Source organism: Vicia villosa, unplaced genomic scaffold, assembly GCF_029867415.1.
Source record: "Vicia villosa cultivar HV-30 ecotype Madison, WI unplaced genomic scaffold, Vvil1.0 ctg.000363F_1_1_3, whole genome shotgun sequence".
Classification (NCBI taxonomy): domain Eukaryota; kingdom Viridiplantae; phylum Streptophyta; class Magnoliopsida; order Fabales; family Fabaceae; genus Vicia; species Vicia villosa.
The window spans coordinates 379974-404900 of record NW_026705164.1 but is presented as its reverse complement, the minus strand read 5'-3'; the positions used below and the strand labels follow the sequence as shown (position 1 = coordinate 404900).

The 24927-nt window shown below is 34.7% G+C and overlaps 3 protein-coding genes across 4 annotated transcripts; 1 reads left to right on the top strand and 2 right to left on the bottom strand.

Annotated features, from left to right (window-relative positions):
- The first annotated feature begins 7021 nt into the window (after positions 1-7021).
- Positions 7022-7655, top strand: LOC131627427 (uncharacterized). Its single transcript, XM_058898287.1, has one exon. It carries the CDS (start codon positions 7111-7113, stop codon positions 7513-7515), a length of 405 nt encoding a protein of 134 aa, XP_058754270.1. The 5' UTR covers positions 7022-7110; the 3' UTR covers positions 7516-7655.
- LOC131627425 (uncharacterized) lies at positions 7561-9532 on the bottom strand. Its single transcript, XM_058898286.1, has 7 exons — positions 8874-9532; positions 8592-8701; positions 8370-8435; positions 8179-8261; positions 8050-8096; positions 7884-7962; positions 7561-7788 (listed from the first exon to the last, which is right to left on the bottom strand). The coding sequence occupies exons 1-7, from the start codon at positions 9101-9103 to the stop codon at positions 7699-7701; spliced, it is 705 nt and encodes a 234-aa protein (XP_058754269.1). The 5' UTR covers positions 9104-9532; the 3' UTR covers positions 7561-7698.
- Positions 9533-9680: 148 nt separating this feature from the next.
- On the bottom strand, positions 9681-15575 carry LOC131627424 (zeta-carotene desaturase, chloroplastic/chromoplastic-like). 2 transcript variants are annotated; one of them, XM_058898284.1, is made up of 14 exons: positions 15152-15573; positions 14355-14479; positions 14015-14149; positions 13779-13851; positions 13559-13632; positions 13236-13340; positions 12714-12958; positions 12542-12629; positions 12408-12450; positions 12161-12317; positions 11899-12027; positions 11074-11146; positions 10794-10958; positions 9681-10117 (listed from the first exon to the last, which is right to left on the bottom strand). In XM_058898284.1, exons 1-14 carry the CDS (start codon positions 15282-15284, stop codon positions 9953-9955), a joined length of 1710 nt encoding a protein of 569 aa, XP_058754267.1. In that variant the 5' UTR covers positions 15285-15573; the 3' UTR covers positions 9681-9952. The 2 variants fall into 2 exon arrangements, with proteins under 2 accessions (XP_058754267.1, XP_058754268.1); XM_058898285.1 differs by lacking the exon at positions 12408-12450 and having other exon boundaries at positions 12161-12239; positions 12604-12629; positions 15152-15575.
- Positions 15576-24927: the final 9352 nt, after the last annotated feature.

The window sequence follows — 24927 nt, the reverse complement described above, 5'->3', positions numbered from 1 at the left end:
TCAAAAACTCATGCTAGTGTAAGTGTGCAACAAACAAGACTCATGCAAATAAGACGATCTCAACCTCTTAAACTACATAATGACATCTCTTCCAACATTGCACGAAATTACACAACATGACTTCAATTCCAAACAATGCATCAATTAGTACACAACAATTCAATCACATGAATTTAAGCATAGCATAACATGTATTTCACCACTATTCATCAATTCACATCATAACACATACATATTTCAAGTAATATGTCTCTCATGAAGTTTCATCCATACACCACTCAATACACGCCAAAAAATTAATCTAAATTCATGATAATTGTTCAAATCGATAGCATGTAAGTTCCCAAGCCAATTCAAGAAAATAAAAATGTTTCACTCCCAGCACATCCGCGCTACGCGCCTAGAAGCCCGCGCTAAGCGCGCTACCTTTTGTTAGGAAGTCTGCGTGTTTTTCATTAGCGTGCTACGCGCACTGCACCCGCGCGACGCACGCACTACGAATTCTGTAAAACACTACTGCGATGACAACAATCTCCCTTCCCCCATTTTCACCTAAAATCAATTCCAGTTCAGATTTTATCATGAATTTCATGCTTATATCATATATACATCATATATAATCAATGATAAACATCAAAACGTAACTCCAAAATCATTTCTATAGATTCTAGCATAATCTTCAAAGTTAGGGTTTCACAAAATCAACATACATTCATCAAATCATATGTTATCTTCATACCCATTCATAGAATTATACATAGAATCATTATATCAAGTTAGATTTCACACAATTTATAGATTAACATACCAATTCCACAACAAAACTCAATCATGATTATCCACTTATATCTACTTATAATCACTTGGATTCACACCCTTACCTTGAATCTCTAGTCCTTCCTATTCAAGAATCCCCCTCTTTTCTCTTTTCTTCTCTTCTAGCCTCTTTTCTCTTCTTTTCTTTCTTCCTTACTAAGTGATAGTATCAGGTATAACCCTAATCTCATTACTAGTTCATTTAGCTTAATGGGCTTAACCCACCCAATTCTATATTCTAATTAATTAGGCCCATTACTAGATATTCACTAGTTCACTTAATAAAATAAATACCATACATATTCAATTAATCACCAAAATACAAAAAATAATTAATTATAACACAAATACTAATTAATAAAATAAACACCTAATAATTAAATACGGAAATAAAAATCGGGTCGTTACAGATGACACATGTCCCTCATCGGGATGCGTCGCTTGGAGGGTAACCTTCACGTGGCACGGGGCCCGCCCTAGGGGAAATGAGTATAAGAACGTTTATCCATCCTATAACTGCATGTGTGAAGTCATACACATGACTCCTTAGGAAATAGGTGGTCAACAACTCCCCTGGTCAAGAGGGAACGATTGACACTTATTAGGAGTTCCCTAAACCCTAGGCCCATATGCCACTATAAATACCACAACCTTAAGGTTGAGAGATGTAACACCCCTTTTCTAACCCCAAATATAACATATTATTCACAGAGTAAAGTATGCATACAATCAAAGAGGCGTCACATGTTATTTTCATCACAATGAAAACCTAGAACAAACATACCAACATGCACTAATCATATCGTAACACATTTTGAAAATATCATGCTTTCATAAATTATGCATATCGCACGCGGAAGAATTATAACTCAAACATTTCAATGAATATATCCCATACTATATTCATCTATCGAACTCAATTAACATATCCAATTATGCTAAACCAAATCAAATTTAGGCAACATAGCTGTCCACAACATATCCAAAGTATCGATTCAAAATATATACAAGATATCAATATCCAAACATAAGCATAAGTCAAATAAAACCCCCCAAGTGTTACATGATCAGAGCATATGACTCGCTACCTAATCAAGCAACAAACTCAGAAGCTCCTCGGCTAAATCCTCGGACAAGCTACTACTCGTCGGAACCTGCACGATGTCACGATGAACATCATTCAAACAGAAGGGTGAGAATTCAAATTATTATAGATAAACATAATAATGGGAAATGCAAAACACAACAAGAATACATTTCACAATTCATCACTCTTCTCAAAACATACATTCATACACCATATATCAATTATCACACAAAACAACCACATTGATACAAAAACAGTCACATAGCACACAATGTGACTCGAATGTAATAAATGTGACTCAATGCATGTGGTACCATGTGAACCCAAAGTTTCACCGCTTTCCGATTCAATATCTAGAATCCAAGCCACGCTTCCGATCCGGACAAGACCAAAGCCACCATTGTGAACCCAAGTTTCACCGCTTCCGATTCTACCTCTAGAATTCAAGCCAACATGTGAACCCAAAGTTTCACCACCTCTATTTCCGATCGAGGATCAAGGTCAACCATGTGAACCCAAAGTTTCACCGCTTCTATTTCAAAGCCACCATGTATACATGTGCAACAAGACTTACAATATATATATATATATATATATATATATATATATATATATATATATATATGCAATTAAGATTATCACACAATCTTAACATACCTCATACCATAATAATTCGCACAATTCAAATTATCCACCAAACGTTGCACAACATGCATATATCATCAATAAAGCATTCACATAGCATTTATCAATCACAATAACATATATCATACAAGCCAATCAATGTCATTCTCAACAATTCTCCAAAAATAACATATACATTTGCTAAATCTAAGCATCATGTATACATACAATTATCAAAACATATGCAATTAAGAATTATCCATAAAATCTTAACATCCAAGCATATTACCAAAATTCAACTAATTGAATTATTCCACCATCTTACAAATCACATTTATCATACGACAATTACAACAATGCATAACAATTAACATTCATCGTTTCCAAATATCACAATTAGCACATGGTACAAAATACCAATACATGTTATCCGCAATTAACATTAATCCATGACATAAACTATCACATAATGATTAAGTCATCAAGTAATCATTCTCCACAATTGCATTTAAATAGCATACACTCACTCGCACACCTCATGAATATCATACCACATAACATATCAACAAATGTTATTCATAATTCATATATTCATAACTCACATATACGTAATTACATGTTATTCACACAACAACATCATAATTAATTCAATAAGTGCCAACCAATTCTATCCTATCACATAGATAATAACATTGGCTTCCTAATGCTTCAAACGGCGTATAAAAAGAAGTTACGGATCAAAAGACATAACATGACACGGTTAATTCAACTTCTTAATAAAAGCATAATATTGTTAATTCATCACAAGGCATCATCATTGGCTCATACAGTTCGAATACATACAACTAATTGCATGTAGCATACAACATCATTATCAATTCATACCGATCAAACACATACAAAAAAATATAAGTTATATTAAATTATTATCTAATGGTTTTCAATCCAATTTAATAAGATAGGAATTTATTTTAGCTTTCCAACGGTCCAAACGGCGCATCAAACGGACACCCGAGTCAAAAGTTATTGAATTTATAAGTTTTTCAAAATGCTGTCAAAACCAGAAAATTTGCTGTTACGGAAATACTGTCAAAAACCAGAAAACTGCTGTTGCGAAAATACTGTCTGCTGTTGCGAAAATACTGTTTGCTGTTGCGAAAATACTGTTTGTTGTTGCGAAAATACTATTGTCCAGCCCATATTTTTCACCATAAAACCATGTTAATCCATCATTTTTTCATGAAATAAATAGTTATACAACCTATATACATTATATAGCAACTATTAGGATCATAAAAACAAGATTCTAAGCTCCATTAATTTTCACCAAAATTCCAAATCAACCATTTTCAAGTGAAACTTAAACATACATATATGCACTAAATCATGTTCTATTCACATACCCATTCATGGAATTCAATATAGAAACATCATAGCATATATAAATCATCAATTTCATAGATTGAAACATAGATTCATGTTATGGTTTTCAAGAATTTAACAAATCCCCAAATCCTAACTTCATGATATCTAACCCATTCCAAATCATGCATTTTCTAACTCAATCATCATTACCCACTTATATCTACTTATAATAACTTGGATTCACACCCTTACCTTTTGATTTTAATCCACTCTCTTCAAGAATCTACAATCCTCTCTTCTTTCTCTTCTATGCTCTCTTCTCCTCTTTTCCTCTCTTCTCTTGAAATGAACAAATGTTATGGTGTCTCTAACCCTCTCTAAACCCTTACTATATTATGTCTTAATGGGCTTAAGGAAATAACACCCAATTACTTCCATTTTCTAATAAATAGGCCCAATTAGATATAATCTCTAATAACTCAATTAACCCATTAAACCAAATAAACACAATTATACACAAAATTAATTAATTAAATTAATTATTATATCTCATAACAATTAAATAATTATTTAACACATCAAGTAAAATAAAATAATATAATAAAATAAATACGAATAAAATCCTCCAATAACTCAATGTCTCATATTTCCGGTCTAATCTTAATTACTCGGAAAATTCTCAAAATGCTAAATATTAACTCATTAATGTTTCTAATACTAAAAATATTAAAATTTTCGATAAAATATTGATCCGCTATCCCGAACTAATACCGACTAAATCGTCCGAAAACGCTAAAATTTCAATAAACATCAGAAGTGACTAAGTTAAGCAAATAATTATTAAAAACACCAAATAATATAATTACTAATATAATTAATAAAAATATTAATAAAAATCGGGATGTTACAAGAGACATGGATTGTAATGCACACGATATACCCTTCAAAGCTACAGAGCTTCTCAACTCACACGAGCTTGCTTTCTCATCATAGTAAATATGACAAATAACAGTGTCTCTTACAGCCGTGAACAAGCCTTAACCCCAAAAAAATTATTAAGGTCTTTGGTCACCCCTACTAGCATAGTAATTCCATATATTTTGTACTTTTTGACAAGTACACTTGCTAATCCACAATATACTTTAGATATGACATTAATAGTCTAGTGAAGCCATATTAGTTGTAGACTCCAAATAGCATTAAAAAATAACTTAGAGCCCCATATATAAATATAATCATCTATGTTTTTTTTTATAAAATAAACAAACAATATATATAAAAAGAATCGAGTACATAGAGATCCAAGGGCTTATTTATAACCACTTCTATGAGAAAAAGTTAATATGATCCCCCAAGTGCTCCATATTTACCTCATTATTAGATAAGATATCATAATTTTACGACTACCAAATTACTTAGTGCCATACCAACACTAAGTGATGCTTAAGGTGGAAGCCACCTACAATGGAACAAAAAATAGGAATAAACATAATAAGTCTCGTGGAAGAACGAACTTCCAATTAAGCTAATTAACCATCAAGCATCATACTTATGAAGATTCAAAGTTGAAGGTTAAGAAAAAATGGGTCTAAGAATCCATTCACTCTTCACAATATACACTTCAATCTTTGAATTACCAAGGAAAAACATCCAAGAGAAAACAATAACCTTATGCAGAGTCAAACTCTTCCAAAGGAGGGACATAGACCTCAGATGATCGCCTGAAAGTTATGGCATATATAGTAGAGAATTTACCTAGGAGAAATCTATAAGTTGGTCATAAAGTCGTGAATGCAAGGCCAATTATTATTAACTCAACTAATATTTACCCTTTTAACGAGAATCATAAGTTTCACCAAGCGAGCATTCAAACCATAGTACCACTAACCTATTGATCCACGTTTGCAACATTTAATATCTATTGGTTCAAAACTAAGAACAACATAGGAATCATCTGACAAAGTATAGCCTCGCTCACCCACTTATCCAACCAAAAGTTAGTCTAAAGCCTTTTAATAAAATATTTAATATTGAAGTAACTAATGATTTTCGAGCACACATAAACGATCGCTTCGACCCAACAATTGCCCTCTTTCAACACTACACTATGATTCCTCTTACATCTAGCTTGAATACTAATGTGGAAGAACTTGAAATTAATATCTCTTTATTTCAAAGAACGGAATATTAAACTCTGGAAAGTGAGCGAGTACTAAAACTTTAGAAGGGGCCACATATCGGCAAAGACCTTTGTTTCGGAAGAGGTCTCATTGTGAGGGGGAACTTATGTTTTGCCTGTCAATTCCTTTTATGACAACAAAAATCTACGTGTCCATATCACTGACCACCTCTATGTATCGTCTAAGGCCCTTTTTAAAGGATTTAAGCATCTCTTTAAGAATAAACGCATCCGCACATATTTTCATTTAACTCTTCTCAACCACCTTATGAAAATACTTATGTTTGAAAAGAAATTATTAAACCTAAAAGACTTTTGGCCTTATAACCTAGAAAAATACTTATGAATAAGAGGACAATGATCATAGACTTCATACCAAATAGTCCATTTAGAATAAAACCCACCCAAAAATCCAATTAACCTTCAAACACCATAATACCTCTAAAGGCTAACCTATTCATAATCCTATATGTTTCAAGTCTTCTCTACAATAAAACATCATCACGGTAAACACTCATAGCCTTGACCATGTCACATTGCTAAGAGATCCATCTTTTGTTCTACTTCTTTTTGGTCCCAAAAAATTTAAGTGAATTGGATTTCAGGGCTCAACAAGAACATATTAATTTTTTTTGTTTTAAAAAATGTATATATATACTTATTTCTCCAATTTTATTATTTCTCAAACCCAATATAGAGGCTTACTTGCTTCATTCTATTTTATAGATATTACATTAATTCTTTATTGATAATTAAATATTGTGATTCACTCACAAGCAACTACCAACGGTTGTGTGTGTTTGTGTATATTCAACATTACACGATTTTGTCACAAGAATATTTTTATTACATGATGCATATCATGCTCATATAACATTATAATAATACTCTAAAATAAAGGCTAATCAACCATCGAAAAGTCAGAAACGTGAACACAGGGCAACCATTACGTTATACATACATCTACAAACATCAACAACCATATTCCAACGTAAATTGAATTTTTGTTAGTATTGATATTTATTCCACATTACTAAAAATGAATGTAGCAGTTGTAAACAGCCACACCGTGACAGAATTCGTCAACGACGCAACGGATTTCGACACTTTTGTGAACGAATGGTTTACCATGATAGACACCAATGGCGACGGAAGCCTCTCGCGAGACCAAGTTCGTGGCGGATTTGGAATGTTTATGCCATTAGGTTCGTATTCACATCCACAAGAAGAGGTTGATAGTATGTTGGAGTTAATATTCACGAGATTCGACGAAGATCAAAACGGATCACTCGATTTAAACGAGTTTAAGTCGTTAATGACGGAGATTATGAATGCGGTTGCTCGTGGAATTGGTGGTTCGCCTATTATTGTTGCTATTGAAAAAGATAGCTTGCTTATGAAGGCTGTTCAAAGAGAATTGGTAACACAATCATGTCCTTCGTGAATTATAGTTATTGTGTCTTTTGTTTAACATTGATGTGTTAATTGATTTGAGTTATTTCTTGTACGTTTTAATTTCTGCTTCTGGCTGTAAAATACATTGTAATAAAACTCTTTTATTTATAATCTTTCTTTAATTTGTACTAAAGAGATTAGTATGATTGCGAAACTTTGTGACATTAAAGTATTAACCGCCCGATTTTTCAAACTTGAAAGTGAAAATCTGCAAAACTGCTTCGAGTGCGGAAACATTCCAACTCTCGACGTGCCTAATGATCTGTGAAACAGAAAAGTTGCAACCATTAGATAATATGGATCTCAAATCATATTAATGAGTGGAAAGGTATATGGCAGAGAGACTTTGATTCTGACTTTGAAATCATCATCCAATTCATAAGAAGTGCTTCCATCAATAGCAATCAGAGGCCTCCAAGGAAGCTTTAAGTTGGTTCTGCATAACAGATTGAGAATTAGTGTTTTGAGAAAAAAAATTCACATGTTATGTTAAATTAGCATGTTTGATGAGCAAGTTAAGCACCTCAGTTTCCAAGATGCGCGCAGAAAATTTGTGTCAGATTCAACATTCTGCATTATGGATGTATATCGTGAGTGAAGCACGGCGCTGTTTCTTGGAAGCAAAAAACGTTAATTTACCGAGAATATCTACCTTTTCGATCTTTAGTAGTCTAATTGAGGCACTGTCGAAGAAGGGAACAAGTAATTTCAAGTTTCGCGCGTATAAGTCTCTACCTGTATGGTTGATACATCATAGCTTCAGCTAATTGACACATTTTCAAATTCATTATTATGATCAATTAAGTTGATGATAATAGTTATTGGTAAGGCTATGATTCTTACCACTAAATTTAATAGTTGGGTCTTCAAAGATACAGTTTTCTGCATAAATTGAAGAAGTGAAGTTCCCTACATCTCAAAAAAGTGAGACAATTTTAGATAACATACCAGAAAAGAAGCTGATGCTGAATTTAAAACTAATCCTAAAGTAGGGTAGGGAGTAAGAGTAATTTTGTGACAAAATATTTGTTAAGAGGGAAATTAAATTTAAAAAAAAAAAGGTACCTGTGACGAAATATGCATTGTCATAATCAGACTTGATGATGATTAGAACATCATCGACACTTGAAACTGTGAATTCATTGTTCTGTTTCTCAATATCGCTGCTCAATATGCTGCATATTAAAGAAGAATGTAGATTGACAAGACAGTTGTTAGCGACAAGATGAAACAATTACTCAGACACCAGACGCACGATAATAATTTTCGAAAATAAAAGTGATCGAGACATAGTACTCAAACACATGTTAGACACCATACACATGCCTACATAAATGACATAGATACCTTGTTTGTTGGGAAGGAGAGAAAAGCCTCAGAAGCTCAGTTACTCCACTGACAGCAATCTTCAATACCTGAGGGGTTTTGTCTTTTTCTTTTGCCATATTATATATTGCATAATGCTTTCTGCTATTATTAGTATTTAGTAGTACCTGGGAGTGGAACTGTAAGGGTGGTGCAGAGGATGCTCTGTTGAACCAGCATATTTTTGCCATTTCATACCACTTCTTTATCATTCATTCATATGTGTGGCTAAGGCTTCTCTACATGCATCCTTCCGGATGAACCAAAGTGTCTCTGGTCAATAAATTCAGAACTCCTTCACGTTAGCCCATTTTATTTTGAGTTAAGCCCAACAGCAATATTGGCACAAATAAAACCCAACAGAACTTATATAAGCTCTTCATTTGACAATGGCAACAAAAAAGACAACTGCCTACAGTGGATGTCTGGTTTTTCGATGAAATATTTCGTATTTGATTACACCTTCTACTAAACATGATTTTTGTTAAGATCAAGAAATGTATGATTGTTATCAAGGGATGCATATTTTACCTTAACCTTGATTTGGCTAGAAGTGACAATAATTTGTTAGTTCAAAAATTGGTAGAGAACAAATTGGAGTTAGCTTTAGAATTGCCTATAGTCCTACCTTGGCATCTGGTATACATGATTTTCTATTTGCTTAAAACTTCAAATTCAGAATTACTCTGCATGGAAAAGCTTGATAGTGATATCATTGTTATTATTTTTACTTATTTGAGGGGGCAAGGTAGGAGAGGGAACATAAGTTAAAGAAATATTGTAAAAGAGTTTATAGAGACATAATTTAGTATTTACTCTAAATGAATCCCCATTTACAGTGATCAGTTCCACCAGCATTACCTCATTATTAAGAATGTCTACCACTGAATGCGAATCACAATTTATAGACACCATAATTCACAAGTATAAACAGCACTACTTGCTGCAATACTAACAATTTTCGTAATTGCTTTTTGATTAAATATACAACATAAAATATTACATGCATAAAGAACAAGCTTTACTTCATATAACGTGACTAGCTTATCTGAATATTCCTCTCATACTAAACTCAATTCATCTTTAGTGTTTGTAAATTTAATGTCGTCTTTAGACTGTGCAACAAGCTCCTTCCGCAATGCCACCAATTCTTCCCCTGCGTCACAGATATAAGCTGAGGTTTGCCTGCCGGATAAGGTTGCGCCTTCCATGCTGTCTATGTAATCCTGAAGAGGTTAAATATTTCAGCATGCAACTAGATAAAACAATAGAAGTCAGCAATATCCGTGAAACTAGATATATAGACTACTGTGACACTGGCAAAAACATGTAGCAATTGCAGGACAAACACACTGTAAGGGTTCCTCAAAATGTTGGCATCAACTAGAAAGTGAAGTAGGTTAATAAAAAGGTTGTATACAAAGTCAAAAGGAAAGGTGAAATCCATTTGAAAAAATGGAGCAAGCTCTATTCCCAGCAGGAAGTGGAATACTAGTTGAGTTTGTTTTAAGATGAAGACAAGCATAGAAAAAAAGTACATACTAATACAAACTTTATTAAAGAAAGGTGCATACTATATTTCTTTAGCCTTATATTATTTTTTCTGTATGCCAGTAAACTGTTGAGGATATAATAAAACATCATAACAACACTGGCAATTGATCCTTCATTCAATCAAATGCAGCAGCAAGCAGGAATTTCTTGTTAGAGAAACATAACATCATTTTATAAAATCTTTTCATTCACACCTGAAGCCCAAAGAGGCACCTATGCAAGAATTTAAAGATTAACTGATCCTCTATAGGATCTCATGTGTTTCAGCCACAAAAAATATCGGTAGCTGCAAACTTGAAGGTATGGGAGTAATGTTAGTCAAGAGGGTGGAGGGTATTTTGAGCTTACCTGCTTTGTGTAAGAACCAGAAAGAAAGAAATTCTTCACTGGTGTCTTCTGGTCAGGTCTAAATGGATCTTTGCCAGGTCCCTCACGGTACAGAGATTGGCCAATTTTAACAACAGATGACCAAGTCACTTCTAAACCTTGAGATGATGGGAACAGTGATATGACCTGATAATAATTTTAAAATCAATTGAAGATGTGCATTTTCATGCCATTACTAAAACAATAATGAAATTATCATTAAAACAAAACCATAACAAATACCACACATTTTTTAAAATACCTGTTTTGCTACTCTTGAAATAATTTCTTCATTAGGCAAGGGCATGTATGGATCTCCAGGCGTCAGAACACATCTGACAGATGGATAAATGAAATTACATACTTGGAGGGTCAACAAAAAACTAAATGTTATGTGAACATATGTTGGATTTGGAGTGAGAGGGGAAAACCAGTAAAGCTGGTGCATTCACATATGCTGAACTGACGATGCAACCATTACACAACATATTTGTGTGTGATTTTATGTATTAATAGTTGAAAACGATAATGGTAGCTATTATAACTTATAGCTTTTGTAAGTGGTAATAATAGAAGCTTATAAAGTATTAGAATATATAGTCCCATTGTAACTATTTCATTCCTAACTTGCAAAAACGTCATTATATATTTCTAAGTGCTCATGGAGAAGTTAGATGAGAGAGCTTCTAAAAAAGTAGAGGTACATAAGCAAATTTCAACTTATGCAAGAAGTTAACACAGAAGATTCATGGCCATTGAAAGATCATTTCAATTCTTTTTCCTCTAAGAAAACATTTATCCAAACTAGCACTACTACATGAACTACAAGTTGCATGATGAACTGATGGTGCAGTTTCATCCGTTGCATAACATACTTAGCCATAGATGATTATATATGTAAATTGATGGAAATGATTAAAGTAGTTATTATGATTGTAGAAAATAGTCCAATCATAGTAATTATAAGTCCTGTTTATTTTTCCATGTATCTAAATATCAGTATAGTGAGCGTGAAAAACACTAAAGAAACTCACAGAAGTCTCTCTTGAAATTAATTCTCAAACAACTCAACATAAACATCACTTACTGGAGTAACGATCCTTGTCCCTCAATGTAATAATCTTCAGGAGATGCAAGAGCAAGGTCGGCAAAGCAAGAAAAGTCAGCATCAGGAGTATAGAGAAGGTTATCTAACCCAGTAGCTTTCCTCAGTTGCCTGCCATCCAGAATGTAAGGGTTCATAAGGAAATGTACCGAGTAGTGATCAAAGGAATTATCTGATCGCTTGATCTTGAAACAAAAATATCTAATATCATAGTTTCAATATGAAGCCAAAATTTGAGAATTACCTTGACAGTTCTAGATCCTGCAATTCTGTAACCCAACCATTGTATCTGAGTTGCACTGTGACCACAGGAACTCCAACAAGTTCGTATATGTTATTGAACAACTCCTTTTCCCTCCACTCTGGTGGGATTAATCTTTTAATTCCAGGTACATCACAGGCTGATATCAAGTCAATGATTGGCTAAGGCATTGTAGATTGTTGCGGTAAAATGAGATCAATACAAAAACAATGACAAGTAAACTACTAACCAGCAACATAAGCATCAGCTTCCACAATTTTCTTCTCAGTAGCCTGAAAAAATAAACATTATGACTTTCAGAATATTATTTGAAATCTAACCAAGCATGTAAAGATTTTAAATAAAACAGGTAAAGCTCATCACCTTTGACAAGGAAAGTCCTGTAACATAAGTGCTCCCATCAGCAGATTTATCATAAAGTATTTCTCTGCATCCCCACCTAAGATGGAACCTGTTCCAGCAATGAATTAGAATCTACATATGGAGAAATTTGGATAGTTGCGATGATGGAAATATCCTTATTTCCGGATTATACCTTCCACCTCTATCTGTGATGTACTTTTGGATAGGTCCGCTCAAATAAACATCTGGTGAACCCTTCAGCATCCGCAAAAGGGAAGCCTCGGTCTTTGTGGCAAACAATGCAAATATGGTGAGCATGCAACGTGCACTGATATTATCACAGTCAATAAACCCAAGGGCATAGGCAACTGGATCCCACATTTTTGTAATACTCGTGCGCGTGCCACCCTTAGACATAAACCAGTCTGAAAAGCTAATCTGGAAGAAATGCACGTAACAGTTAAAAGAACAGAAGATCAACAAACTTGGTACAAAGTGAAACAATAGACTTAGATTTGGTGTACAGCCAACGCCACAAAAGATATCTTTCCACTGGGACCTTTGTATGTGAGTGCATGTGTGAATGTGATTGTGTGGATGGGTGTGCACATGTGAAAGCGTAAAAATCGTCCAAATATAAAGCTCAGAAGACAAACGATCAGGAAATAGTATTTGGAAAGGGACAAAAAATAACAAGAAAATAGCATCCACTTACACTATCTAGATTCCTTATGTCCCTCAATGCTCCATCTGGATCAACAAGAGCTCGGACAACTGGACTCAGTGCAAGAGCCACAGCATTTCTAGCCTTATCATAAGTCTGATACATAAACAATATGTAAAGTTAGATGCAGTGACAGCCCCAAGGAGGCAAACACACACACACACACACACACACACACACACACACACACACACACACACACACACACACACACACACACACACACACAGCTATAGTTTTCTTTTTTTGCAGAATACTCTTGATCCAGTCACGCCATCAGAACAGTATGGTAATAGAATACACAACGCACTTACATTAAGTTGATTTGTGGTCAAAAATGCTCTTATCCCGTGTAATGGAGCCCCAACCGGGAACCGAAAATCTAGTTCTGCACTGTAAAACTAAGTTAAGAACAGTGCATTATAAACTATTGTCTACTCATAAAAGTGACACTCTCAAGGATAGGAAAAATAAACAAGAAAATAATGAACAAAATGAAACAAGAGGTATTACAATTAGCAGCTTATAACATACCTCCAATTTGACCCCCTTTGTTTACAAAAGTGTGAGTGTGATCCTTCACAAGTAGATTGTTATCTGCACCCACCTAACCCCAACATTATGAAGAAAAGGTAATTTAATTATGGATTTATATGACAAAAAATGGACAGAGCAAGAAAGGCAATAGTACAAGTATACCAACAAAAATAAGGAGGAAGAATACAACTGAAGAAGCACATTCATTTGGATTGCATCTAAAGATTGTTTACCTTTTTCATTAGTCGGAAAAGATTGTTGTAGCAACCAAAGAAAACATGCAATCCCATTTCAATGTGATTTCCACGTTTATCAACAAAAGAACCAACTTTTCCACCAATAAAAGATCTCGACTCATATATATCCACCTGAACGAGACGATTTTAAAAAATGAAAGATGATAAACACAATACATTGGCCAGAGATCTTAACTAAAACAGCATATTTACACAAGAAAACACATAAAATATTCACACTTCAGTTTCCTTCAAAAGGAAAACTTCACTGTATGCAGTATGCACCATAATAACATCCAATTTCAAAATATCATTGAGATTCGAGAAGAAGCAAAACCTCATGGCCTTGATCCAAAAGTTCCACTGCAGTTGACATGCCTGCAAGCCCAGCTCCAATGATAGCAACTTTTAGCTTCGGTCCTCGATAATGTTCAGGCTCAGGAGGAAACAGTCCTTTTGGCGCTGGCAGGTGAAAGTAAAAAACATTTCTTTTGTGTCAAATTTTCATCTTAGGAAATGTTACATAGAGTTACCAATTATCAATATCAACAATCACATACATAATCCCACAAAACCCACCTAGAATCTGAACATCATCCAGCACAAACAACAAACAACAAGTTCTCATCCAGCAATAACATTCATTAACAACTCATGTCAAAATCAAACTTCTTTGAACTTAGGTATTCAAACATTGATATTCTAATTGTAGTATTATAGAATCACCTTTTAACCTAGTGTATGTTTGGAATAACTTTTGGAAGAGCCAAAAACAATTTTAGTTGTGTAGAATTGATTTAGAAATGATTTTCAAATGTTTGGTTTTTCTAAAGTAGAATTCTTTCTGCCTCCAAAATTGATTCTATTTAAAGTTAAAATTTGTAGCTTTTGAATTTAAACTAGATTTTTACACAAAAATGTATTGTTCAATTCATTTTCACATAAATGTATCCAAACATAATCACTTTACTTCCAACTCACTTTTAACCATAATCAATTCTACAAAATTAATTTACTCCGAATCAATTCTGGTCGCCACAGAGTCAAAATCAAAGAATAATTTAGGGAAAATTTCAGCACAAATTTGATGATATATAAAGCAGTAGCAGCAGTAGAAGTAAAGAGAATACTAACCGTTGGTACTCATATCGGAAACATTAGAATCCAAAGAGCAACGAAGTCGTCGAAGCTTGTAGGTATGGGTCTTCATGAAACGTTTACTACGGGTGGGAACAATGAACCCGGGACAATGAATCAAAGAAGCCATGGTCGAGATATGAAAAGCGAGTTAGTTAGTTAGTAGGAAAAAAAGGAAGAGAAAAAAAGGTAGTTATGTTATAAGTGTAGAAGAGAAAGAGCATGAAGAGTTGGAGAAATGGAAGGAAGCAAGGGTATCTAGGTACGTGGATTTGGAGGAGATGCTGAGATTGGTGAATTTGTCTGGTAGTTAGTTGAGAGGGTTACAAATTGTGAGTGGTAGTAGTAAAGTAATCCCCTAATGTGTTGTTTATGGAAAATGGAGATGCCACTTCCTTCGGCATTAGCGATGCATAATCGAACAACAAATAATACAACTTCGGAGACTCCACTTTCACACTTTATTATTGTTTTTTTTACTAATCCACTTATTAATATTATATAGAGAAATGATAATTACATCAATAATTTAATCTCGGATTCTTGTGAATCAAGGGTGAGGATTAAGTCTCAGTCTCACATTAGTTAGAAATAGAAGAATTAACACTTTATAAGTGAGAGAACCCACACATTTATCACATTAAGATTTTAGGTGGACAAGTGGTTTGTCTCTCACAAAGGTGTATCCCAAGTGTAAAAAATGTTCTTCGAGAAAGGGATCGGGTTGTTTGTAGTTGAATAAGAAAGTCAACGCATACAAGTGAATGTGAAAGAGATGGCTTTCACATGAGGCTCGCAAAGGTGTGTTCCAAGTGTAAAAAATGTTTTCTCGTTGATCCCCCGAGTTGTCTCCAACAAAGACAAACTCTCTTGAATAAATTATAAAAAAATTTCACAACACTGGAGCAACAAAAGCCTCACATATATTTTTTACTCTAAATGCACCAAGGCATTTTTGTGAGGACGCATAAATAAATGAAATGGATAGAGTAGGAAGTGAGAAAGTATTACAAAGATACTTTTTTTTTATGTATAGGAAAAAATTTGGCTAAAAATAGAAAAAGATCTATGGGCCTTTAAGTGATCTTTTTTTGATGTACAAAAGCTTAAATCTCGAGTTGTCTAATTCTTAACCAAACTAGTTTTTTCACTTGTCCACTTAGTTTCTTGTAGCCACATAAAATTAATCTTCCTCTTTACCATACTACCCATTATTTTCATAGATTCTTCAGTAAGTGTGTGTATATTCCATGATCCTAAACGAATCATGCTCTCATGAACTACCTTCTTTACCCACACTCGTTCACAAAAATGTGAGAATCCTTGCTTATCTATTAATGCATCCGGATGATGATGCAATGACTCTTGCTCTTTTGACAATGTACTCAATGGATACAAAGTGTTGCTTACGGATAATGATCTAGCTTTCACATTATTATGATCGATCAGGGATGAGGATGTTATCTGTGTCGGAAATCCACCAAAATCTATGATGAATATATATCAATCTTGATGAACAAGATTGTTTATCACCACACAATGACAATAAAAAAGAAAAGGAAATTAAAGAAGAAAAGAATTAGGGTTTCTGCAGAGTTTCTCTTTGCCTACAAACTGTGGAAAATTCTCTTATTCACTTTGCAACTGCAAATTTTGTAAATACAACTTGAGTTCAAAAATAGAGGTTATTCCCTCTATTTATAGATTTAGGTTAACTTGCTCCCTGAGACAAAGACTAAAAAATATAAAAGCCCAAATACCTATTTTAGAACTAAATCAAATCTATCAATTTTATACCTAAATCAAATCTATCTAATTTAGATCTAAATCAAATATGTTTGTAACAAACTGCCTCCACACTTTGATAGATTCATTCGACACACCTTGTGTTCAAGCAACAACCTGCTTCGACACAAGGAATTACAATTTAACAGTCTCTTGTGTAATATCTTCAAACAAATTTGATGTTTTGGTTATTATGATAAGCCATTTAAAAAGCTCTGTTTGGTTTTTAAGATTAACCGGGTAAACTCTCTACTTTGGTTTGTGAGCTCAGCTCATTAAAAGCTTTCGTTTGGTCATTGAGTTTATCCATCAAAAACATTGCTTGGCTCTTAAACCCAAGCTGGCGTAAAAGCTTTATTTTGGTTTGAGATTATCTCAGTGTAAAATCTCTTTTTTTTTGGATTAGCCAATGTAAAATTTTGTGTTTGGTTGTAAGAAGGTTTTGTAGGCATAACTTGTAAAAAGATCACATATGATATAATGATAACGCTTAAGAAGAAATTCTTGAGGATAGAAGTAGGTCAAGTGGTTAGAAAGAACTTGTATAAATTGTTGGTTCATTTCTCTCTTTCCTTATATCTTTATATTTCAGTTCTTTATTTATTTTCGTTGCATTTCTATCTCTACATCTCATTGATTTTCTTTATTGCAATTATTCTGATGCATATTCTTAGTTTGATTTATAAAATTGATTTAAAAAATTTCATAAATCATTATTTTAAAATTGGATATCATTTTTCAACCTACAAAAATCACTCCCTCTTGTCTTTGAAGTCACTTGTCCAATAATATATATATATATATATATATATATATATATATATATATATATATATATATATATATATATATATATATATATATAAGGTATGATTAATATCTGAACTAGAAAGACCAAACGTTTAAACTAAGGCTAGAAAAGTGTCTCTAGTTTAACCGAGAAAAACCTTTTAAAAATAGTCAAACTTATAGAATCTTAAACAAATATTTTTTTGCAATAGTCAGTAATTCGTTAGTCAATGAAAAAATCATACACGAGTGAAAGGAGGTATGATCAATTTTATCTATTTGTTTCTACAAAATAAATATTCTCGTAATTTATAGAAAACGGGAACTTACATGAGTGAGTCTAGGATAGAAATCACTATCATAAACCTTATTTCACAAACTATTAAAACCAAATCAATCAATCATCATCTTAGATAATTATCGAAATAGCAAGTTTCATACCCATATATAGGTCCTCGGTGGAATCATAACTTTTATATAATACTCTGATAGAATTGTGCGCTTGCGACTCATCACTTGTTAGTCCCAAAATATTAGGCAACCACAAAATTGTGATTCATAGAATGATCTCAATACTAATCTCATAGGTTAAAATGATTGGCCATGTCGAGGAAAGTGAGAGTTAAATAACAATTTTTGTCAAATAAATGAACAATGAAGCACCACTAAAGTTAGTCAATGAAGTGAAGAAGATAAAGAACGATGCAACCAAGTACGTTATAGAATTAGATAAACTATATAAAAGGGGTTTAACCACACATGTGATCAAATTCCTAAGTAAAGAGGAAGCCCAAAGTGTAATGCATGACGTTAAATAAAACGATGTGTGGGAGGCAACCCACAGTTTTCCTTTTGTTTTATTTTTCATTTTTTATTTTTCACTAATAAAAATCTAACGTGTGTGTGTTTTTCTTTTCAGTGTCACAACATTCCCACTTAGCCAGATTTTTCCACTAATATTATTTCAGGATAGAGACACTTGAAATGAACATCATTTTCAAAAACAATGACCAGAAGAAGCGCTTTGATATCCTAGCAGTAAGAGCCATCTCACCTCCTTGTTACCCAGACTTTCCTTCCTTGTACTCCCTAAGACTTATTGATAGGGTCATTTTTATGTTTACCGAGATGAGTCGGATAGTTTTTCAGTTGCAAAACACCTAACCTAGAGAAACCTCACACTAGAATTGCTAAGTTTGTTTCATTTCAGACCCCACATAGGACTCAGACAAGATATAGGTTTAGCCACATTTAAATTTTTTGGTCGAGATTATCGTCTCACAAGAAGGGAGTTATCCATATCCCTTGCTTTTCAGCATAGCCCACAAGCTTATTCTGAAGTTTTGGATGATATGTAGGTCGCTTTAAACAATTTCTGGGGGAAATCGCTGAAGATCTTCACCCTGACCATGAGGCTATGAATAACACTTTGATCCATAACCCTTCCATTCAGTAATTTTATATGGTTACTGCCAAAACATTCTTCGAAAAAGCACCAAACCAGACTAATATGGGCAAAGAAGAGATTTTCTTCATCTTAAGTGTTTTCCAGAACCGCTCAGTAAACTCTGCAGCCTTCCTATTGACAAATCTGAATAAGGTTGCCCATCAGCTCATATAAAATATTTGTGTAGGCGGACTAGTAACCCACATTGTTGTAGCACTATGACTATGCAATCGTCTAACTCAATTGACTCGTACCTTTGGGTATGACCTGCTTGATATTTAAAATTCTTATTAATTACGCGGTAGTCCACTATTTCACCTTATCAAATGATGAGTTTACTAGCATCCACTACCAAAGTAAATGGTGGTACCAATTAGAGAACCAAGATGAAAACCCATCACCACCTGCGACTACTCCTACATCTGAAATGACCATTTTCATCTGCATGCACCCCATCACCATCTTTTTTAGATACTACTGATCCTTAAAATGTTGACTATGAGCTCTACGCATTAAGGAGAGAAATCACGACACTCCGCCATGACCAAAGAAAACAAATCCACAACCTAACTAAGGAATTAGACCATCGTTACTAGGAGATTTGTTCATTAAGGAGATCTCAAAGATGTTAGAACAAGATTTGTTCTGATCAATATTCTTAGTTTTGATGATAACAAGGATATGAATTTTGTGTGAGATAATGTGGTACTCTAATACACTGCAATTTCCCTTTCCGGAAATATATATAGAGTATGCACAAATCAGCGCTCAAAAGCTTTGACTCAGAAGGTTCAGCATGCAACATCAGAACATGGTCTGGCAAGACATCAGAAGATGGTCAAAGCAGAATCAGAACATGGGTCTATGGAAGCATCATAAGAACTTGAGATCAGAAGCAGAAGCACTGAAGTTCTCATGGTATCACGCTCAGAAGCACTTCAAGGTCAGAAGACAAGAAGATGCGATGCACCAAGCTGTTTGACTCTGATGATATTCAAACGTTGTATACACAAACATCAGATCAGAAGCAAGTACAGATGGCAGGCTACGCTGTCTGACAAAAGGAACGTTAGAAGCTATTAAAGGCAACGTCAGTAGACACAGCGTAAACAAGGCTCGAGGTAGTTGACAAAAGAGTGAAACATTAAATGCAATGCTGTACGGAATACGCAAAGCATTAAATGCTCCCAACGGTCATCTTCTCAAGTGCCTATAAATATGAAGTTCTGATGAGAAGCAAGGTTACCAATTCTGAACGAACTTATTCTGAAAAACTTGCTGAAACGCTGTTCAACTCAAAGCTCAGAAACTTCATCTTCATCAAAGCTCACTACATTGCTATTGTAATATATTAGTGAGATTAAGCTTAAACTTTAAGAGAAATATCACTGTTGTGATTATAGCTTTTCAGAAGCATTGTAAAACTCTTATTTGATTACATTAATTTGTAAGTAACTAGAGTGATCAAGTGTTGATCAGGATACTCTAGGAAGTCTTAGCTTATGTCTAAGCAGTTGTAATTAGAGTGATCACGTGGTGGTCAGGATACTCTAAGAAAGTCTTAGCTTGTGTCTAAGCATTTGTTCCTGGAGTGATCAGATTGTGATCAGAATACTCTAGAAGACTTAGGCGTGGGCTAAGTGGAAAACCATTGTAATCTGTTGCTATTAGTGGATTAAATCCTCAGGTGAGGTAAATCACTCCGTGGGGGTGGACTGGAGTAGTTTAGTTAACAACGAACCAGGATAAAAATAACTGTGCAAATTGTTTTTATCGTTCAAGTTTTTAGACTACACTTATTCAAACCCCCCTTTCTAAGTGTTTTTCTATCCTTCAATTGGTATCAGAGCCTGGTTCTAAGGTGCAAGCACTTAACCGTGTTTAGAAAAGATTCAGGAAGAGAAAAACGCTTCAGTAAAGATGGCTGGTGAAATTCCAACAGATCCACCTGCATCTACATCTGGATCTGCTGAGCAATACAATGGTAACAATGGTTATACTAGACCACCAGTATTTGATGGTGAAAACTTTGAATACTGGAAAGATAAACTGGAAAGTTACTTTCTTGGTCTAGATGGTGAACTATGGGATCTTCTGATGGATGGTTACAAACATCCAGTGAAAGCTAGTGGCGTAAGGCTTACAAGGCAAGAAATGAATGATGATCAGAAGAAGCTTTTCAAGAATCATCATAAATGTAGAACTGTTTTGCTGAATGTTATCTCTCATGCTGAGTATGAGAAGATATCTAACAGGGAAACGGCCTATGATATATATGAGTCATTGAAAATGACCCATGAGGGAAATGCTCAAGTCAAGGAGACTAAAGCTCTTGCTCTAATCCAGAGATATGAAGCCTTCAAGATGGAGGATGATGAAAACATTGAGAAGATGTTCTCAAGATTTCAAACACTAACTACTGGATTAAGAGTTCTGGATAAAGGCTACACCAAGGCTGATCATGTAAAGAAGATTATCAGAAGCTTACCCAGAAGATGGGGTCCAATGGTGACTGCATTCAAGATTGCCAAGAATCTGAATGAAGTTTCGTTGGAAGAGCTTATCAGTGCCTTGAGAAGCCATGAAATAGAGCTGGACGCAAACGAGCCTCAAAAGAAATGTAAGTCTATTGCATTAAAATCTAATGTTAAAAAATGCACTAACGGTTTTCAGGCTAGAGAAGAAGATCCTGAAGAATCAGAATCTGAAGAAGAAGATGAATTGTCCATGATCTCCAGAAGGGTAAACCAACTCTGGAAGAGCAAGCAAAGGAAGTTCAGAGGCTTCAGAAGTTCAAAGAGATTTGAACGAGGAGAATCTTCTGGTGACAGAAGATCTAACAAGAAGAAGGTTGTCTGCTATGAGTGCAATGAGCCTGGACATTACAAGAACGAGTGTCCAAAACTTCAGAAGGAGAATCCCAAGAAGAAGTTTCATAAGAAGAAAGGTCTTATGGCAACATGGGATGATTCTGAATCAGAATCAGAATCAGACTCTGAAGGAGAGCAAGCCAACTTCACGCTGATGGCTACAGAAGATGATGGATCAGAATCTACATCAGAATCAGATTTTGAAGAGGTATTTTTTGAACTATCTAGAGAAGAGTTAGTTTCCAGTTTAATAGAACTTCTGGAACTCAAGGCTCATCTTAGTATCAAATACAAAAAGCTGAAAAAGCAGTTTGAATTTGAAACTAAGAAGCTGGAATTGGAAAATTATGAACTGAAGGAAAAAGTTTTAAATCTATCCAAAGATAGTGGATCTCCTTCTGAAACAGAAAAATCCATTCCTAGCATGAATCATATTCTGAAAGAATATGACTCGAGCTTCAGAAAGTTCTTATCTAGAAGTATTGGCAGAAGTCATCTTGCTTCTATGATATATGGTGTTTCTGGAAACAGAAGGTTTGGCTTTGGCTATGAGGGTGATACCTCACATAAATTTGAACCTATTGATGATCTGAAGATCACATACAAGCCATTGTATGATCAGTTCAAATATGGCCATGCACATGACATTAGGCTCACTTCACATGCACAGAGTTTTAACACTGTTCACACCAAGAAGCATGTGACACATCCTAAGAAATATCATGCTGACAAACCTAAAGAATATCATGTTGTTCCTCCTGTTAAATATTTTGCTAAACCCAAGTTCAATCAGAACTTGAGGAGAACTAACAAGAAAGGACCCAAGAAATTGTGGGTACCTAAGGAGAAGATAATTTCTGTTGCAGATATCCTTGGCGGCAAAGAGGACAAAAAGCAAAATGTCATGGTACCTGGACTCTGGGTGCTCGCGACACATGACGGGAAGAAGGTCTACATTCCAAGACCTGGTGCTTAAACCAGGTGGAGAAGTCAAGTTTGGAGGAGATCAGAAGGGCAAAATCATTGGCTCTGGAACCATAAGTATTGGTAACTCTCCTTCCATAACTAATGTACTTCTTGTAGAAGGATTAACGCATAACTTATTGTCCATAAGTCAATTAAGTGACAATGGTTATGATATAATCTTCAATCAAAAGTCTTGCAAGGCTGTAAGTCAGAAGGATGGCTCAATCCTATTTACAGGCAAGAGAAAGAACAACATTTATAAGATTGATCTTTCTGATCTTGAGAAGCAGAAGGTGACTTGTCTTATGTCTGTTTCTGAGGAGCAATGGGTCTGGCACAGAAGATTAGGACATGCTAGTTTGAGAAAGATTTCTCAGATTAACAAACTAAATCTGGTCAGAGGACTCCCAAATCTGAAATACAAATCAGATGCTCTTTGTGAAGCATGTCAGAAGGGCAAGTTCTCCAAACCTGCATTCAAGTCTAAGAATGTTGTGTCTACCTCAAGGCCATTAGAACTCTTGCACATTGATCTGTTTGGCCCAGTCAAAACAGCATCTGTCAGAGGGAAGAAATATGGATTAGTCATCGTAGATGATTATAGCCGCTGGACATGGGTAAAGTTCTTAAAACACAAGGATGAGTCTCATTCAGTGTTCTTTGAATTCTGCACTCATATCCAATTTGAGAAGGAGTGCAAAATCATAAAGGTTAGAAGTGATCATGGTGGCGAATTTGAGAACAGATTCTTTGAGGAGTTCTTCAAAGAAAATGGTATTGCCCATGATTTCTCTTGTCCTAGAACTCCACAGCAAAATGGAGTTGTAGAGCGAAAGAATAGGACTCTACAAGAAATGGTCAGAACCATGATCAATGAAACCAATATGGCTAAGCATTTCTGGGCAGAAGCAATAAACACTGCGTGTTATATTCAAAATAGAATCTCTATCAGACCTATTCTAAATAAGACCCCTTATGAATTGTGGAAGAACAGAAAGCCCAACATTTCATATTTCCATCCTTTTGGATGTGTATGTTTTATTCTGAATACTAAAGATCATCTTGGTAAGTTTGATTCTAAAGCACAAAAGTGTTTCCTTCTTGGATATTCTGAACGCTCTAAAGGCTACAGAGTATACAATACTGAAACATTGATTGTAGAAGAATCAATCAATATCAGGTTTGATGATAAGCTTGGTCTTGAAAAACCAAAGCAGTTTGAGAATTTTGCAGATTTTGATATTGATATATCAGAAGCAGTAGAACAAAGAAGCAAAGCTGCAGAAGCTGATAGTCTCAGAAGCAATGGATCAAAAGATCAAGTTGCTGCATCTTTAGAGAATCTCAGGATTTCTGAAGAGCCAACAGTCAGAAGATCACCTAGACTTGCATCAGCTCATTCAGAAGATGTTATCCTTGGGAAGAAAGACGATCCCATCAGAACAAGGGCATTCCTTAAGAACAATGCAGACTGTCAATTAGGTCTTGTTTCTTTGATCGAGCCAACTTCTGTTGATCAAGCTCTAGAAGATCCAGACTGGATAATTGCCATGCAAGAAGAACTCAATCAGTTTACAAGGAATGATGTATGGGACTTGGTTCCTAGACCAAAAGGATTTAACATCATCGGCACTAAGTGGGTATTCAGAAACAAGCTAAGCGAGAAGGGAGAAGTGGTAAGAAACAAAGCCAGACTGGTTGCTCAAGGTTATAGTCAGCAAGAAGGGATTGACTACACAGAAACCTTTGCACCAGTGGCCAGGTTAGAATCTATTCGTCTATTAATTTCTTTTGCCACTCAACATAATATCACTCTTTATCAGATGGATGTCAAAAGTGCCTTCTTAAATGGTTATATAGATGAAGAAGTTTATGTCCATCAACCTCCTGGTTTTGAAGACTCCAAGTCTCCAAAT

Bases quoted from the DNA above. Each gene is read 5' to 3' on its own strand.
- LOC131627427 (XM_058898287.1), top strand. From the start codon at position 7,111: ATGAATGTAGCAGTTGTAAACAGCCACACCGTGACAGAATTCGTCAAC.
- LOC131627425 (XM_058898286.1), bottom strand. From the start codon at position 9,103: ATGATAAAGAAGTGGTATGAAATGGCAAAAATATGCTGGTTCAACAGA. The intron at 8,702-8,873 runs GTATCTATGTCA...TTTAATATGCAG, and splicing joins TCTCCTTCCCAACAAACAAG to CATATTGAGCAGCGATATTG. The intron at 7,789-7,883 runs GTCAGAATCAAA...TCTGTTTCACAG, and splicing joins AATTGGATGATGATTTCAAA to ATCATTAGGCACGTCGAGAG.
- LOC131627424 (XM_058898284.1), bottom strand. From the start codon at position 15,284: ATGGCTTCTTTGATTCATTGTCCCGGGTTCATTGTTCCCACCCGTAGT. The intron at 12,630-12,713 runs GTATAATCCGGA...TTGCTGGAACAG, and splicing joins ATCACAGATAGAGGTGGAAG to GTTCCATCTTAGGTGGGGAT. The intron at 12,451-12,541 runs GTGATGAGCTTT...TTATTTTTTCAG, and splicing joins CAGGACTTTCCTTGTCAAAG to GCTACTGAGAAGAAAATTGT.